Raw genomic sequence first — 18,625 nt, forward strand, 5'->3', positions numbered from 1 at the left:
AACTAACTTCCTTTGTCCATCTTGGCTTTACTTTTGTGTGTCTTCTCTTGATTTTAAATGGTTTCATAGCTCCATAAACAGAAAAAGACTACAGTCCTTGCTCTATGAACAAACTGACCAGCAGATGTGTTCCCCTTGGTCTGTCCTGGAATCAGATCTTTTTGTCTATATATTATAGTCCCTGTGCTGCTAACAGCAATTCCTCTTCCAGTACCAGAGGACAAGGTTTCTGGGGGAGCAGTCATGAGTTTCCAAGCAATGTTGTAAAAAGAGAATCTATACTTAAACTGCAATCAATAATGAAAATAACATTTTTACTGATTACAACATAACAACCAGTGACGAAGAGTATAAGCAATTACATACTGCCATCTGATATACATTTTAGCAGATTTTCATTATTAGAAATTATCATATTTCTCTCATAAACCACACCCCAAATATAACACACACCATATTCTTGGAAGGCCTCAAGTAAGTACCAGGGGTCAGGGGTCCTCTGGGACTGGGAGCAGTACACCAGGGCTGGGGTCTGAGGACTGTATGTCAGAGCCCAAAACAGAGCACTTGGGTCCAATCCAGCACATCACTCTGGAGCTGCATGCCATGTCCCATTCTGTGCATCAGCTCTGAAGCCATGTACCAGGTCTAGGGCTATATGCTGGGTCAGACCTTACATGCCAGGTCAGTCGATGCAGCAGCTTCATGTGCCATCCCAATCTAGCAAGTGGAGGGTTCCCCATGGGTCCAGAAATTTGGCAATGGGGACAAGGGGAGGAAGGGTTGCAATGGCAGTGTTAATTTGCCCCTCCCCTCCACAAAATATCCAGACCTATGAGGAGCCCTTTTCCTCGTGTATAATTCACACCCAAATTTCCCCAGCTTGTTTTGAGGGAATAGGTGTGGGTTATTGTGAAAGGGGCAGTAAAAGCCCCCCTAGTGGGTCCCAGATCCCCACCCCACACGCCCCGATACTCACCGCAGAGGCCCAATTGAGCAGCAGCTGGGAGGGGACACGGACGCAGGCTCTGTGATTCCGGAACTGCCTGAAGCTGAGAATCGGTGAGGGACAGGGACAGAGCCTCAGCGAGACGCGGGATGCTCAAATAGCAGCTGGGAGAGCAGCTGAGCAGCCAGCAGGAGAAGAGGAAGATGCCAGCCAGGAGACACCAGGAGCTTAACAGAGGATTGCCTGGCTGGAGAGCAGGCAAGAGGAACAGAGCAGTGACCGGAGGGCTCTAGCATGGCAGGGAAGAAACCAAATCCTGGGGATACAAGAGATGCCCAGGAGCAACACTGCAGCCCTACCAGGGAATATAGGTATGGCAGATGGGGAAATTAGCAGGGAGCTGCTAGCTCTCACAAGCAGCTCGGCAGGGAGAAAAGAGCAGCCCGACGTGGGAACTGCATGCCCCTCCAGCTCAGGAGGAGCAAGAGAGTGACCCCAGGTCAGCAGGGATACAGAGGCGGTTGCATTGGGAAGAAGGATAGGGGAGGGGCACAGGGCAGCTGCCCACCCCCATAATCACTAGGAGGGAAGGGATGAGCAAGTCCCCCCGCCTTATCCTTTCTCCTGTGTTTTGAGTAGCAAGCGGGCACTGGGAGACAGGAGCCCAGGGGTCTGTCGGCGGACACCGGATGCTTTCTGTTAAATTCATGTGAAGTCCTAGTCAGCCCTAAGGCAGGGCAGGTTTATGTACCCAAGTCAGCCTGAAGCTGAGGAACTGGCTGTGGGAGGAAGATTTTACTGGCCAAGAAGGCCCGACCCATCCCAGGGCAGGCAATCTGGATGAGGGGAGATATCATCCAGAGGAATGCCTGCAGAGTGCAGTGTTTGTCCAGGCTGTGGACATGGTAAGGGTGGGGTAAAGGGAAGGTTTGGAGCCCCACGAAGAAAAGACTGGGGTCGAGACCTCTTTGCTTTTGTGGGCCACCTGAAGGGAACTGCCTCCCCAACAAGGAACATCAAAGACGTGGCAGGTGAGTAGAAGCAGCACCCATACCAACTAGGTGGCACCCGAGCCCAAGTCTCACTCTGACGTGACTTGTGGGCAAGGCACCTATCAAGAAGAGGCCGAATCCCTACAACACCTACAAGTGACAGTTATATGTGAGAAAATATGGTAATGTTCTCTGTAAAAACTTCCCATTTTATTACTTCTTCAATGTTCACTTCATTTGCATTCATCTCTTCCTTATTCATGTAATGAATTCATGAGAGGTCTGAAAGGTGCAATATTACCTTGAACATCTGCAGCCACTTCCATTCAAATATCTCAGTGCTTTACACACATGAGTAAATGAAATGCTGGAAAACTCAGTTGAAATAAAGAAGTAGTGTTAGCCCATTTTACAGAGCAGGAAGCCAGAGCTCAGAAGGACAGCAAGTGGATCTTTGCATTAATTACTTGTAAAAGTTTACCCTAAAAATCATATTATTAAAACTCTTTCTGCCTTTGATTATAGCATATCATTCTAGACCTCAATTAAATAAATACAGGTTTGCCTGAATAGAATTTTGGGAAAGGATTGGCAAAAATGAAGCTGAAAAGAATGGAAACATGGTTTCTTAAACCACAATTCTGTCAATGGTGAGAGGGTTGAAGTGAGGGGGAGTGAGCCAATACTTCCTTAGCATCTTTCCTCTCCCTCACCTAACTGTGTAGAAGCCTATTTGTGTGAATCCTACATCATCTTCCTGTCAGCCCATAGGATTCATTGATTATACAGTCTCCACTATCTCAAAGCCAAAAGGAAGTGGAAGGTAGCTTGGGTACAAATAAGGGGACTCTGTTTTCAAGAAAAGATTGAGAATGCATGGTATAGCAGGGTGGTGCTGATCTCTGCAAACATGACTTGAGATCACCAAGTAAATCTGACAGATTTATGGACAGGTTCACAACATTATACTATGCAACATAAGTTCAACCTTACCATAGCATATGTAAATCATCACCAATGATACTGTTGAATCTATTGGTTAAACTACACTTTTGGAAAACTCAGGAGATGCTAATCAAAACAAAGGCAACAGAAAATAAAGCACCTACAAAAAGAACTGCTTTTGCAATGCTGCACATCATCTCAAAGGTTTTCACAAGTGCAAAGCAATATTATATAGCTCAGCAGAGCCCACTATGCAATTTTACTGAGGAATAATTCATTGGTTTGATTCTTTCTGAAACAGAATTATATATTTGCGGACCAGTATATTCTGCTGGTGAGGAATATTTTTCTTGGCAGGAACCCAAACATCAAAATGTAGGCTTTTGTAGCTGTGGTGAGTAATCTGTCAACAGGGAAACCATGACAGCCTAGAGGGGGAGAAAAAAAAATCTAGTTGCATTGAAAACAGATACTTAAAGAAAATAAATAAGGAAAAATATTTTTTAGTTCTAAAAACTCATGTTGAGAATTATTTTCCCAACAGCAATGTCATGCTTAGATTTGTTTTCTAGAATCTCCAGCACTGAGTCATAGAGAAGCTAAAAGTTAATTGGAATGCTCTGTTTGGTGGGCTTCCTTTCTATGTACTGTAATGAACAGAAATGGAGAAACTCAAACAAAAAGATACTAGAACCAGTATACCTAGTATGCCAAATCCTAAAGTGCTTTCCATTGGCCAAATTCTGTTCTCGGTTAATCCTGATCCATATCCGAGTGTATGGGAGCAGAATTTGGCCATCTGCAGTTTGACCATCTGCAATAAATAGGGCATGGGTGAGTGGGACACCCACCATGGGACCTGCTTAGGAGGTAGTGCCAGAATCCCCCCATAGTGGGTATGTTAGCAATGATAAGGAACACTCTGTACTGTCCATGCTTACCACAGGGGCTTCACAGTGCAGCACCATACTCCACAGCACCAAGGAGTAATCTGGAGGGGCATAGGACGAGTTGGGCAAGCAGAATGGTGCTTCCCTGCCCCCAGATACACTGCTTGATGTGGCACTGAGCTGCCCACATTCTGGTGGGGGAGAGGATTCTGGCTGTGCTCCCCTGCCCCCCCCCGGAAGCTTTTGCACCAGTGGGGGTAGCCCGGTGCTGCCCCTGCCTGGTGCCATAGCAAGTACCATTCTGCTTGCCTCACTCACCCCTGGCCCCCAGGTACACTTTTTGGTGTAGCACTGGGTAGGGGCAGTTTGGGCTTCCTGCACCACTACAAAGACTTCTGTGGTGCAACCATCCTATCTGTCTCTCTCCGCACTCCCCCAGGAACTTCTGCAGCAGTGAGGGAAGCTCTGTGCTGCTGTTGTCCGACCACAGGTACTGAACAGTGCAGAGAGGGAAGGGGTAGGAGGTCGAGATCAAGGCTCCCTCTGGTAAGGGAGGAAGTGGGGTAGGAGCAAGGACACGCACTGGGGTGAATGGGGCCCCAGGACCAGAGCAGGTCATGGGACAGAGCTGCAGGTGACTCATCCAGACAAATTGGGGGCGGGGGGGGAGGGGGCTCCCTGCCACTGCATGCACCCCTAGGGGAGGCATGGGGGGCACGTGTCCCCAGATTTATGTGTTGGGTGGAGATGGGCTGCCTGGTGCAGGTTGGGGCTCTGCATCCTGTTGTCTTTGCTCTGGGAACTGTGCAACGTCATGTTGTGTATCCTGCCACTGGGTGGGCAGGGGGTGTGTGGCACAGCCAGCGCATGGCTCCCAGGGCAAAGGCAGCAAGGCACAGAGCCCCAGCCTGCAGCAAGCATCCTGTCTCCATCCCATGCACAAATCCAAGGGGCACATGCCCCTCCCATGCCTCCCCCAGGGGTGCGCACAGCAGCAGAGTCACCTCCCTCCATGCCCCTGGACGAGCTGCCTGTGGCTCCATCCCATGACCTGCCCCACCCCACTCCACCCCAGGGCCCCATTCACCCCAGCACCTGCCCCTGCCCCACTCCCTTCCTCACTGTGGGGGCTTGATGTGCCCCTCCCACCTCTTCCCTCTCCCCCCGCCCCTTCCTCTACACAGACTTATTCGCTGGGTGCTATCTGTGTGTGTCTGTGTGTGCCTCTGTCTGTGTGTGCCTGTGTCTGTCCCTCACTCCCCAGCCACAGCCCCACAGCCCTGCTGCTGCCCCTCCTGTCACGACGTGCGTGGACCCGCCTCTTCCCAGGCTTCAAACCCCACACACACACCCCACATCCACACCCCAACCATACAAAATACCTGCATAATTTTGCATAATTTTGAGTTTTTAGCTGTGAGATTAAAATTGCAATTAATTGTGACTAATTTTTGAATCACGCAACTAATCATGATCAAATTTTTTTATCGTTTGACAGTCCTAGAAATTACCCTAGTTTGTCACTCTTTCATAGCAATATCTGACTGCAAGTGGGTGCTTAGAGCTAGAGCTTTGTCAATTAAAGGATTTTTTCAGATTACTGGCTAAACAGAATTTTTTTTTTAATCATTTGGGGTTGACTGAAATGAAATATTTTAGTTTTCTGGCTGAACCAACCCAAAATATTATTTTTGACTGAAGGGAAACTGTTTGTTCAACTCCAAATAAAATGTTTTGCAGGAGTAGGACACTGTCATTTCCCTGCCTTTACTTGTGGCAGGTTAGGGTGGTTTTGGTATCTTTGGGCAATATGCTTTGCAGCTGTTCAGCTGGGTCGATTGTGTAGTTTTAGAAATTGTTCAGACAAGGACCTGTACGGGATGGTTCAGAAAGGGATGATCCTAAATCAGGGGTGGGCAAAATGTGGCCTGCAGGCCAGATGTGGCCCACTAGGCCATTCTATCTGGCCCACGGGGCTACCTGTCTAAACATCTTAGAAAATTAATATTTATCTGCCCTGGGCTACCTGTCATGCGGCCCTCGATGGCTTGCCAAAACTCAGTAAGCAGCCCTCCGCCTGAAATAATTGCCCACTCCTGTCCTAAATCAAGTGGGGGCTTGGATTAGATAACCTCTGGAGGTCCCTTCCAGCCATTCTTTTCTATGATTTTATGTTTTATTTTACTTTTAGGAAGCTTTGTTTTTTCTAAATTAAATTTTGAAACAGTTTCAAAATTAAAATCAAGACAGTTTGATTATTGGGAGGTGGTGGGAGGGCAGGGGGAGTAGGAAGGGAGGGCCAGCCAAACTATTAATTGAGCATGGTCCAAATTCATGAATGACTGTAGTCAACTCAAATGTGCATTTTTCATTGATTTGTCCAAAATTTTTCAGCCAGTGCTCCGTAGAACAAATACAGAGCTTCTCTCAGAAAGCTAGTGACTCAATCTGTTTTCTCATCACTCAAGGAACTTTCACTATCTTAGAATTGTTTGTTCAATTGTTATAAAATCTACAGTAAATAATAGTTGTAAAAATGTGACAATTATTTTCTGAAATATTAAAATCTGAGAGTTGAGTTAGGGTTGGTGTTAAATGCTGAATGTTCCACTGTGCTTCATATGCAGTCCTCACTATTATTTGGCCCCATAACTCAATGTATGGTTTCAGTACTTCAAAACCTTCCTCACATAGCCCTTGTTTAGGCAAAGTTCCCATTGATTTCATTTCAAGTCTGCCTGATAGGACAAAAGCAGCTCTGTACAGATATTAGAAACTGTAGCCATTACAGAACTATTTTTGGTATGTCTAGAGTATTTAGAGCATTTCAAAGCAGTGGGACTATATTAATCAGTACTGTTGATGACTGCAAATTATTTCAGTATAACAGTGCAATTCATTGATTTCACTTAATTATAACACTTGGGTAGAACAACAGTCAATTAAAATGAAAATAGTCAATATGAGGGGCCTAAGATACTATACTGTTCCTTTATAAAATATCTGATGTCATTAAAACTGTGCTGTGTTGATACGTTTCTTGAAACATTTGTATTAAGGTCCTTATTGTACTGAGGAGCCATTCTAAATGCAAAGCTGGACGAAAGGCAGAAAACAACAGTCTACTTTTTAGCCTCTAACTAGTCTTATTTTCTTTACCATAATTGTCCATTTTCTGTTTTCAGCCTCCTGGAAAACCAGTGACCGTGAAGAATAAAATACCCTGTCATCAACTTCTTCTGGCTTTCTTGGTAAGCAATGTAAAAATGTCCAGTCGGAAGCAGCAGCTTTTGCAGTCTGTAGATTAAAAGGACAGAAAGGTGAGCAGTTTGATGGAGATATAGCATAACTGGTGAACATGTTACCAAACTGTGGGCCAGATTCTGATCCCATTTATGTTGATGGTGTACTCAGAACAATATCATTGGCTTCAGATGAGTTACTCTGAATTAATACTGATAGGCAGAAGAGAAGAATCTTGGGTGAAATCCAATCTTCTTTTAAATAAATGGGAGATGTGACATTGATGGCAAAGGAGTCTGGATTTCACTCCTAGCCTTTTGACATTGAAAGTGGAATAACATTGTGTTAAACCCGGCTGACAGTTCAATAAGAACATTCTGTACTGTAAAGCCATATGCCAATACATTTTATGAACAATGGCAAAAACTACATATTGAACCTCATCTAAAAAGGCAATGGTCAATTATTTTGACATCAGTAACTCATAATACATTGATCTAATATCTAAGAAATAGATTACAACATTTTAAGCAAGATGAGATATGTTTGTTACCAAGATTCTGGAAACTGGAGTTAAAATACAGTCAATTAAAACACTGATTCTAACAGAGATGGAAATGTCTTGTTTTATCTTTCATTGTAAAATTTGTATTTGTTTCCATTCTCTCTAACTACTGTTGCGCTAATAAATATTTCAACCAAATGGGTTTTTTAAAATATTTAATACTTTCCCTATTTAGAGATATACACAAATCTGCCTCAAATCATGACCTGCACATGGCCTTTATGAATTGCAATCTGAGTGTTAATTCTACTTAGCCTAAATGAGATTTGAAGGGCCTTCTAATGCACTGTGGATATAACAAGGTGGGTAGAGGGGCAGAGACAGACAGTCCTTAGAGTGAAAAGTAAAGGATAGGCTCTATTCATGGCCCACATTTGTGTGCTATAAGAAAGTCTCCATCCGGAAGGGCCAGACTATGGGAAGGGGCTAAACAAGAGAAGCCACAGATAATTCAAACATCATTTTGTTCGGTCAGCTTTATGCTGGAGTGAAGGGTGTGTGTGTGTATGTGTACACATGTACACATACACATCTTTATGATCCCACCCAACAGATATGGCATGCATACTTCAGTGGGGCTGATCAGTAAAAATGTACTCTATAAAAGAAGATGAGAAATACTAAACCTGATTTTCACCTGCATTGTGATCTGATAACCTTGAAAAGCCCTCAGTCTCTCTATCTTTTCTTGTTCTTGTCCCATGCTTATCCAGGTGTCTGTAACTAAAACATTGGCTCCACTTGCAGCTTCCAAGGGATCAGTTGTGAGAAGCAATTTGGTGCCATACTAATGTGGATAAGGTAGGAAAGGTTAGACAAATTAATTTAAGGCACACAGTAAATCATATTTAACTTATTAGGCTCATACCTCTTTGGAATACTGTTCAGCTATTTTAATGATCCTATAGTCTGGTTCAAAACTCTGAAAAAAAACAAATAGATAGTATTATCTATATAATGATATATTATCATTATTTTTAAGCTGTTTGGAAAAACATTGGTGGAAGTAATTCTCCATCAAAGAATGCAGTTTTGTCAACACTGAAACACTTGATGAAACTGTTGAATATACTGAAATTTTGATTTGGAGAAAAATCAGAGAAAAATATTCTGACTATGCTGAAAAGCCTCATTTCAACATTTATGGAATGAAATGTTTGCAATTTAATTTGTTTTTGCTTTGAAATTATTCATTCAAATGTCATATTATACAATATAAAATAAGAAGTTGAGATTAAAATAAAATGATTGTGTCAACATGAAGCATTTTAGTTGATGTGACATCATTTTGCTTTTTATATTTGCTTAGTGGGGTCAGAATTTTGAAATGTTTGGGATTTTGAAAATCCAGTATGGAAATGTTTCACAAAAATGGAATTTCCATCCTCCTCCCAACTCAGTCTTTTATGTTCTAGTCCAGGGGTGCCTAATCCAGCTAGAGTGCAAGGCCAGTCTGCAGGCTAGATCTGGAGCATGGGGCTGGACCACAGGCTGGATCTGGAGTGTGGGGCTATGTACCTGGCTGGAATCTGGTAGCTGCAACATCAATTACTGCAGCTGCAGGAGCCACCACTCCACCCGCTGCCAAATTTCCATCCCTATGGGAAGCCCTACAAGCCAAATGATGTGATTCTGCACTGTGGATTTAACTTGTTGAGCTCCACATAGATGGAGACATTTAGTGGTAAATCCAGCAGCAGCAGCATTAAGTGCCCTGACTCCAGGAGCTGTGGTAATTAATGCTGCCTCAGTTCACTTCGCTGTCAAATTTCTGGACCCACAGGCTGGATAGCATGGCTCTGTGGGTGCCATTCAGCTCACAGGCTGTCTCTTGATCACTCCTGTTCTAGTCAGCATTCAGAGATCATCATCAGGACCAGGACCTCATTTAATTGAATGCCTCACAACAGGGGCGTTAAACTCATCCAATCCCAGGGGCTGGATGAGGGGCACAGGGCTGAATGGGTCCGCAGACCAACCCCACTGCCAGATCCAGCCAGCAGGGCCAGTCTGGTATGGGTGCTACGTACAGCGTACTCTTTGGCCTGGTCCCGTGTACTGCCTGCAGTGTAAATATTGGCTCCAGCCCTGCGCACTGCATGCAGCATATACTTGCCTGAGCCCTGGAAGTGGCACGCAGTGTATGGGACTGGTCTGAGGCTCATGCTATGCAGGCATCTGCACTGGACTAGCACTTCATGCTGGCTCTGGCATGTGGGGTTGGTCTATGGGTCCAATCTGGACTGACCCCAGATCCAGCATTCAGGGCCTCTCCAACACTGGTGTTGTATATAGTGCATGCCCCAGACTGGCACTGTGTGCCAGCTTCAGCCCCTGTACCATGTGCAGCATGAACCTGGCAGGCTGTATGCGCCACAGGCAGTGCACAGGGCTGGGGCCAGCACACATTGGATGCAGCTTGTGAGTCCGAGACCCACAGGCAGCACTGCAGGCTGGATGTTAGAGCTCCATAGCCCAATCTTTAACACCCCTGCCTTACAAGAACAACCAGTAAGTCCCAATCACTAATGAAGCCACAAAAGGCAATCAGAGATGTCATAAGGCAGTGCTAACTTAATACAAGAGAAAGCAAAAAAAAAAACTTGCTGTCTACTTCCTCCAGTTTTATTTTCCAAAGGTAAGTAAGTATTCTCTGTCAACTGCTCATGCTATACACAAGTAAATAAAGCAAATTTACCATATTTCTCATAGACACATTTCTTCTTACTTTCTTGAAAAAGGGAAGGGGATTTTTTACTCTGACCTAACTTAAAAAAACTTTGGCTATGCACTATGCCACAGGTCACTGGTACTTAGATGTGATAGGGAAGCATTGAAACAGTGAGATTTGTTTCCCTGTAAACTACTTGGCGTAGGGATCTCATCTCTTTTTTTGTATGAAACTAATATGCTTATTTCAGTCCTCTTATAAACACATGAGAATTCATCTTTTCTCCACTGTGGGGTAGACTGGGGATGCACAATGAGGAAGGAAGGGAAGGGAGATTCTTCATACTCTTGTGGCCCATGTACAGCCCCCAGGTTTTGCATTGTGTGTATTAGAGGAGCTACTAGCAATATGTTCCCCTGGGAACAATTCATTAGAGAGTGGCCATATCCAGGTTTCTAACCAGTAGTATTCTGCATAAGCTGAAAGGTATCACAGCTTGTTGTCCTCACATAATAGGAAAGCTCCATGAGGCACTTACAGTGCCCTTCTTCCTATGAGCAGTGAGTAAATGTCATGTTCTATCCCACATGAGTATTTATATGGCACTGAATAAAATCTTAAAATTTTGTCCCAGCATGCATTGTGTTGAGTAGAAAACCTGTGATGGATTATCAAGGATGGTCTTATATCCAGGGTGGCCAAAATTACATCCAGGGGATTATCAAGGATGGTCCAAAATTATATCCAGGGGAGTTATTTCAACTCTGCACATGTGTGACTGAGATGAGATTATGACCCATTGTGCTTAAGTGAAGATGCATTTCTTTCTCTTGTCAAAAACTAAAGAAACTAAAGAAAACCTAATTATCTTAACTAGGGCGAAATTATGTTCTCAGGTACACACCTGCAGCTCCAGTTCAAGCCTCTGGGAAGTACACAAATGCCTGAGAATAGAATTGGGCCAAAGGAAGTTTGACTTCCTTTCCTCCAAACGGAAAATGTTCTTACCTTTGGAGTAGCAACATGTAGATGCATCCCAAGTTTAGCAGCACTCATCATGATGGAGTTCAGCACATTGTTTCCATCACCAATCCAGCTTATGGTAAGCCCATTCAGGTGGCCATAGTGTTCCTACCAAACAAATCACAATGTTACAATTCCAAATTGGGGGATTGAGCAAGCAAGTAGGGATGAGTGGGTTTAGTGCAGGAGTGGGCAAAATACGGTCTGCGGTGCTCTGCATAGGGCCAAGTTCTACCTGGGCCAGACTGTGCCACACTCCAGCCTGCACTTGCCCTACAACTGCTGACACCGTCTCCCCAACCCTAGCCAGCATGCACAACTTCCTGGTGGAGCTGCTCCTGCCACTACTGCAGCTGCCCAAATATTGCTTGGTTCCTTGCATCTCCAGTGGTTCCTCCTCCTGCCCCTGCTGTGTCACTTCAGGCAGTAGGTAGCATGGTGACCATGGAGATACCCTCTCACATGCACACCCCATACCTTCCCTTCGCCACTCCCCACCAATGCACACATAATATACAAGAGTAAGACTTTACTTTGAGCTATTATGCAATCACCTGTATAAACACTACTAAAAAAACCCAACAAATCAGGGCAAAAATTATTTTTTGAAATGAAATTAAAATAAGTTTTAGTAGATGTTTGATATTTAATATACAACTTGCTTTTCATCTATATTTTGTTAAAATTATATCTTCTGAACGATTTTATGTGTGCAGCTCCTGACAATTCACCACAACTCCTGAAGTGGCCTGCTGTCAAAATAATTGCCCACCCCGGGTTTAATGGCTGACAAGAGGCAGATTCAGTGTAGCTGAATTAAATTTTACAGAAGGTGCAGAATTGCTTTTGACTGAGCCAGTATACAGCAGCTGCAGTTCACCAAATGAATGAATCCCTTGTCTAACACCCAGACCAGAGTGTTACTGCTTTGCATGAACTCAGAGTCTGATTTCAGTGTTTTTACAGTAAAAAATAAACAAACAAAAATATATATAACTAGATATGTGTAAAGTGTTTTTAAAAGGTAAAGGGTAGACTTTTCAAATGCTTCTAGGTGGTGTAGGTGCAGAAGCTATATTGAAAGTCGATGAAAGTGAATACTCCTAAGACACTTAGGCCAAGTCTGTGCAGTAAACTTCTGGTGTCTAGCAGCAGTTCCCTCAATCCATGAAAGTGTGTGCTCTATATCTTATTTAGTTAGTCTAGGATGGTGCATATCTGACTTCTGACTGACTTCAGACTAACACAGCTAACTACTTTGCACAGATTAGAATCATAGAAAATTAGGAGTAGAAGGGACCTCAGGAGGTCATCCAGTCCAACACCCTGTTCAAAGCAGGACCATCCCCAGCTAGGTCATTCCAGCCAGGGCTTTGTCAAGCCGGGACTTAAAAACCTCCAAGAATGGAGATTCCACCACCTCCCTGGGTAACTTGTTCCAGTGCTTTACTAGCCTCCTAGTGAGAAAATTCTTCCTAACATCCAACCTAAACCTCCTTTGCTACAACTTGAGCCCATTGCTCCTTGTTCTGTCACCTGTCACCACTGAGAACAGTATAGCTCCATCCTCTTTGAAACCCCACTTCAGGTAGTTGAAGGCTGCTATTAAATCCCCTCTCAGTCTTCTCTTCTCCAGACTAAATAAGCCCAGATCCCTCAGTCTCTCCTCAGAAGCCCCCTAACCATTTTAATTTCCATGCTGACTGTTCCTGATCATTTTTTTTTCTCTTCCAAATGCTTAGAAATGGATTCTATGAGGACTTGCTCAAGATTTTTCTGGGGACTGAGGTGAAGCAGACTCGTCTGTAGTGCCCTGGATTCTCCTTCTTCCCTTTCTTAAAGATAGGCACTATATTTGCCCTTTTCCAGTTATCTGGGACCTCTCTGGTCCACCACAAGTTGTCAGAAATAATGGCCAACTCCTCTGCAATCACAGCCAGCTCCTTCAGCACCCTCGGATGCATTGCATCTGGCCCCATGGATTTGTGCACATGCAGCTTTACTAAATAGTCCCTAATCTGTTTCACTGCTGAGGGCTGTTCATCTTATCCCCAAACTGTGCTGCCTGGTGCAGTAGTCTGGGAGCTAACCTTGGCTGTGAAGACCGAGGTAAAAAAGTCATTGAGTACTTCAGCCTTTCCTCATCCTCTATCACTAGATTGCCTCCCACATTCAGTCAAGGACCCACAGTTTCCCTGACCATCCTCTTGTTGCGAACATAATTGTAGAAACCCTTGTTACCCTTTACATCCCTTGCTAGCTGTAACTCCAGTTGCACTTTGCCCTTCCTTATTCCATCCCTACATGCCTGAACAATGCTCTTATACTCCTCCCTAGTCATCTGTCCAAACTTCTGCTTCTTGTAAGCTTCCTTTTTGAGTTTAAGATCACCAAAGAGTTCCCTGCTAAGCCAAGCTGGTCATCTGCCATATTTACTATTCTTCCTGCATCTTGAGATGGTATGTTCCTGGGCCTTCAGTACAGTTTATTTAAAATACAACCAGCTCTCGTGGATGCCTTTCCCCATCAGACTGGCCTCCCAGGGGTTTCCTGCCCATCAGTTCCCTTAGGGAGTCAAAATCTGTTTTTCTGAAGTCCAGGGTCCTTATTCTGCTGCTCTTCTTTCTACTTCTTGTCAGAATCCTGAACTCAATAATCTCGTGGTTGCTGCTGCCCAAGTTGCCATTCACTTCTACATCCCCCACCTATTCTTCCCTGTTTGTGAACAGCAGGTCAAGAAGAGCATGGCCTCTAGTTTGTCTCTCCAACACTTGCATCAGGAAGTTGTGTCCAACATTTTCCAAAAACTTCCTGGATTTCCTGTGCATTGCTGTATTGCCCTCCCAGCAGACGTCAGGGTGATTGAAGTCCCCCATGAGAACCAGGGCCTGTGGTCTCGCAACTTCCACTAGTTGTCTGAAGAAAGCCTCATCTAGGTCATCCTCTTTGTCCTGTGGTCTACAGCAGACACCCATCACACGTTACCTGCATTGCTCTCCCCTCTAACCTTAACCCAGAGACTTTCAACAGACCTATCTCCAGTTTCATACTGGAGCTCTGAGCAATCATACAGCTCTTTTACGTACAGTGCAAGTCCTCTTCCTCCTCTTCTGCCCTGCTAGTCCTTCCTGAACAGTGTGTACACATCCATGATAGTGCTCCAGTCATGCGAGCTATCCCACCAAGTCTCTGTTACTCCAATCACGTCATAGTTCCTTGGCTGTGCGAGGACTTCCACTTCTTCTCGCTTGTTTCCCAGGCTCCATGCGTTCATGTGCAAACACCTGAGGTAAGTACCTGATTGCTTTACTTTCTCAGGAAGAATAAGCAGGCCTCCCCTGTTGCTCCCTCCTGATTCTGCTTCCTCCACTTACCACCTCCCTGCTTCCCCACTTACCTCAGGGCTTTGTTCTCCATCCTCCTGCAAACCTAGTTTAAAGCCCTCCTCACTAGGTTAGTGAGGCTGTTTGCAAAGATGTTCTTCCCTCTCTTCTTCAGGTGGATCCCATCTCTTCCTAGCAATCCTTCTTCTTGGATAAACATCCCATGATCAAATAAGTCTAATCCATTCTGGCAACACCACCTGCTCAGCCATGCATTGATCTGCAGGATGCATCTGCTTCTGCTTGGGCCCTTCCCCTTGACCAGAAGGAGTGAAGAGTACACCACCTGTGCCCCCAACCCCTTCACCCTTGCACCCAGAGCCCTGTAGTCACTCTTGACCTGGTCAGGGTGACTCCTGGCAGTACAACTGGTGACCACATGGATGAGCAGCATGGGGTAGTAGTCAGAGGGTTGGATGAGTCTTACTAATCCTTCCCTGACATCTCAGATCCAGGCTCTAGGCAAGCAGCAGTCTTCCTGGGACTACAGGTCATGCTGACAGATGGATCCCTCCGTCCATCGCAGAAGGGAGTCTCCAACCACCACCACCTGTCTCCTCTTTGTGGTAGTGGTCTCTATCCTTCCCACCTTGGGAATTCCTGGCCTGGCCTCTTCCACCAATCAAATATGCTCCTCCTCCTCTGTTAGTAGTCCTCCATATCTGTTCTCCAGGCAAACCACTATAGATGGGAATGATGACTTCTTGCTGCCAGAGGTCACAAGCCTCCAGCTTCCTGGGAGTCCATGCCCTCTTCCTTTTTTAGCACCACCTCTGGCCATCCTTTCACAGATCTAGAGATTTCTTACAGCATGGAATCAATGAAGTCCTCATGGAAGAGGATGCTTCAGAGCCTTGCTACCTCCTCCTGTAGTTCTCTTGTCTTCTCCCTGAGGGACCAGCAGAAGGTGCTGCTCACATTGCAGGCACTACCCCACCTGGCGGACACTGGAAGGAATCTGCAAGCTGCAGTTTGCACAGCATCCAACCAAGACGTGGGTGGAAGCCTCAATGCTGTGTGGTCCTGCTTGGACAGAACCTCGCAGGTGGAAGCTGAGGAAGAGCTGGCAGTGGCAGTGGTTTTGGGACTGTGACGTCCTCCAGCCATGTCTCAGGATTTTCTAATCTGCTGCCTCTCACTTCTTGCCTCTCTTCTTTCCAAGCAGACCTTCCCTAGAAAACTCCTCTGTAACTGACCTGTTTGCTGTTCCTTGATCCTGAAGGGTTCCCTTTTCCTTGCAAACCTCTTTCTTCTCAGCAAGCTTACAGTGAAGGAATGTGAGAATTTCCAAGCACACTCCCTGGCAAACTCCCCCCCCAACTCTGGAGCTTCCTCAAACACACCTTGCTGCTCCTTAGGGCCTGCTTCTTAAACTGGAAGCATAGTCACATTCAGGCAGTATAGTACTAGGCAGGTTAATTAGCACTGATGAGTGACAGGGCCACAGAGCCTACCTTGTGCTAGTGAGCCTGTCTGCCTGGCATTTCAGACATGGCTACATTGTTTCCAGTTTAGAAGGCAGCACATGCAGAGTATGCTAGAGGGTACTGCTGTCAAGCATGTTAAATTTATGGTATAGACATGGCTATTTCAAAATCCTGTTTCACATATCTTGGGAGCTGAATAGGATGAAAGTCCCATTTACTCCTGTGCAACGACATTAAATATTTTAGCGAAATGTATCATATTAAAAGCAAGTATGGGTACTCACAGTTAGGCCTTATCTGCATTGCAAGTCTACCCTGATCACCAAGGATCTGGGTTTTCCATTTCCCACAGCAAAAAGGAAAAAAATGTGGATTTTCCCTTTTAACTGAGAAAAATGCGGATTTCCTTATTTTAATGGAGAAACATGGGGATTTTCCACTTTTGCAAAGAGCTCTCTTTGCAAGGGGCTGGAGAGAGCGGGAGGAGGGCAGTCAGGCAAGGTGCTCTGTTTGCATGTGTGCACACTCGTGTATACATAGCCACCAGGCACAGCCTGGAGAGCAGCTCCCACAGGTAAGTCTGAGGGGGAAGGAATTGAGGCTCTCATAGGGAGGAGGAGGAAGAGAGGGAGGGAGAGAAGGAAGGAGAGAAGGAGTGAGTTGGGCAGGGCTGAGGCTGGGGCTGCTGCCCAGCCAGGCAGTGCATGGGGGTTGGGGCTGCAGGGCCCCGGTGGGGCATGGGATAGGGCCACAGGTGGCTTGTCCTGGGGGCAGAGGGGGGGGGATGGTTCCCCACCGCTGTGTGCACTCCCGGGAGGGGGCCAGGAGGGACATGTGCCCCCCAGATCTATGCACGGGGAGGGGGTGGGTGTGGGCTGCCCTCTGCAGGTTTGGGCTCCTTGTCCTGCTACCTTCTTCCCAGGGCCTCTGCAGCCCAGCAGGCAGGACCCAATGTGGCAGGGCAGAGTGGGACCCGGCAGGGAAGCTCCTTGCCACTGCGAGTCCCACACCACTTTGGTGAAGCAACCCCTGCCTACCTGCCCAGCAGCAAGGGTGTTGGTGTGGCAGAAATGCCACCGTCTGAGTCTCTCTCCAGAAACCTGTCCTGGTCAGCTTGGGACACTGGGGTCGAATTCCTAAGGGAGGGGGGATTTTCCTCCCTGCCTACATGACAAAAGCCTGGTGCCGAGGGTGTGGTCCCTCTGGTCACCTGAGTGGGGGAGGGAAAAGCCCCTGCTCCTCTGCCCAGGTAACCAGTGATGCTTTTTAAATTGGTTGACTAGTTGCCAACACTGCTGGCTTCTATTGCACTGGGCTGCTGAGGTCAGAAAGGCTATATAAGGGCCCGGTCCAAGAAGAAGGAGGAGAGAAGCCATTTTACCAGCATGGCTCAAACATCAGGACACAGGGAGAGAGTCTGATCCAACTGAAACGCTCTCTCTCTGGAAATCTCCGAGCCAGATCTCTACCATCTTCTGGATGATACTTGTAAGTGTTTCTAGAGAGTTAGTTAGCTCCCAGTGATGCATTTGCGTATCAAACGGCTACCTCAGCCAGACTGTTTTGCTCAATGGTAATCCCTTGATAGCGCTCTACCTCTTACCCTATTGTAATCCTACCCTTTGTACCCAATAAAGTTCTCCTTTGTGACTGGTGTAGGAGACTTATTGAGGAGTAAGTTTAATTATGCCTAAGAGGCCCCTTAGGTCTGCGGACTAAGGGAGACTATCCTTTTTGGCCCGACTTGGGGAGGAGCCCCAAGTGCTTGGATTGGGTCGAGTACCCATAGGACTATTAGGCCTGTGTTTCCCCAAGGACACAGAACTTAGAAGGTCCCCCCTGGGGTGGTGGCAGCACGTCACCCCCGGACTCTGCAGTGGGGATCGAAAGGGGGTCTGCGAGGGCTTAGGTGCCCCTGGGGAGATATGTGGAGTCCGGAAGGTGGACGGGCGTGGTGAGGTGGGAGGCTCAACGCAGGAGCTCCCCCTACTGGCCCGCCACAGTGGCACAGAGCCATGCCCCTTCCTGCTGCCAAGTAGGCGAGGGGCAACTTGCCATGGTGGCATGGGGCTTGCAGAAGCAAGGAACTTCCTCACTGAGCCCCACTCTGCCCTGCCGTACCAGTCCGACCTGCTGGGCTGCAGAGACCCTGGGGGGAAGGAAGCAGAGCAGGGTGCCTGAGCCCACAGCTGGCAGCCCACATCCACCCCCGCAACAGGCTCCGCTCAGGCCATACCGCCCATGGGGGAGGGGGTCCAGGCTCCTCACTCCGCTCTACCACAGCAGCTGCTGCCTCTCACAGGTGGCAGCCAGGGCTCGGGTCCCTGACCCCATAGCCCTGGCAGCTAGGGGCCTGCTCTGGCTGGGCTGGTGGGTCAGGGGGCTGTGGGTGGGGAGCAAGAGGCACCAGCAGGGCTGCAGGGCTGTGGCTTGGGAGTCAGGGGCCTGAACCTCATCCTGGTGAGCAAAGGGGGCAGGGGGAACTCTGATTTTCCATGATAAAAAACCCCAAAACAAATACGAAAATGTATAGGTAC

General features: G+C 46.6%; 1 protein-coding gene across 2 annotated transcripts in view; it reads right to left on the reverse strand.

The window, feature by feature from the left end:
- Positions 1 to 282: 282 nt before the first annotated feature.
- The window catches only part of OTC (ornithine transcarbamylase), a 72,619-nt gene continuing 54,276 nt past the window's right edge, over positions 283 to 18,625 (reverse strand). The window contains exons 6-10 of one of the 2 annotated variants that reach the window (XM_059722603.1): positions 11,264 to 11,386; positions 8,453 to 8,506; positions 8,222 to 8,371; positions 6,936 to 7,073; positions 283 to 3,314 (exon numbers count right to left, since the gene is read on the reverse strand). In XM_059722603.1, the coding sequence (XP_059578586.1) occupies positions 3,255 to 3,314; positions 6,936 to 7,073; positions 8,222 to 8,371; positions 8,453 to 8,506; positions 11,264 to 11,386 (525 nt within the window). In that variant the 3' untranslated portion in view covers positions 283 to 3,254. 2 annotated transcript variants of the gene reach the window in all.

This window comes from Alligator mississippiensis, chromosome 1 (genome assembly GCF_030867095.1).
Source record: "Alligator mississippiensis isolate rAllMis1 chromosome 1, rAllMis1, whole genome shotgun sequence".
In the NCBI taxonomy this organism is placed as follows: domain Eukaryota; kingdom Metazoa; phylum Chordata; order Crocodylia; family Alligatoridae; genus Alligator; species Alligator mississippiensis.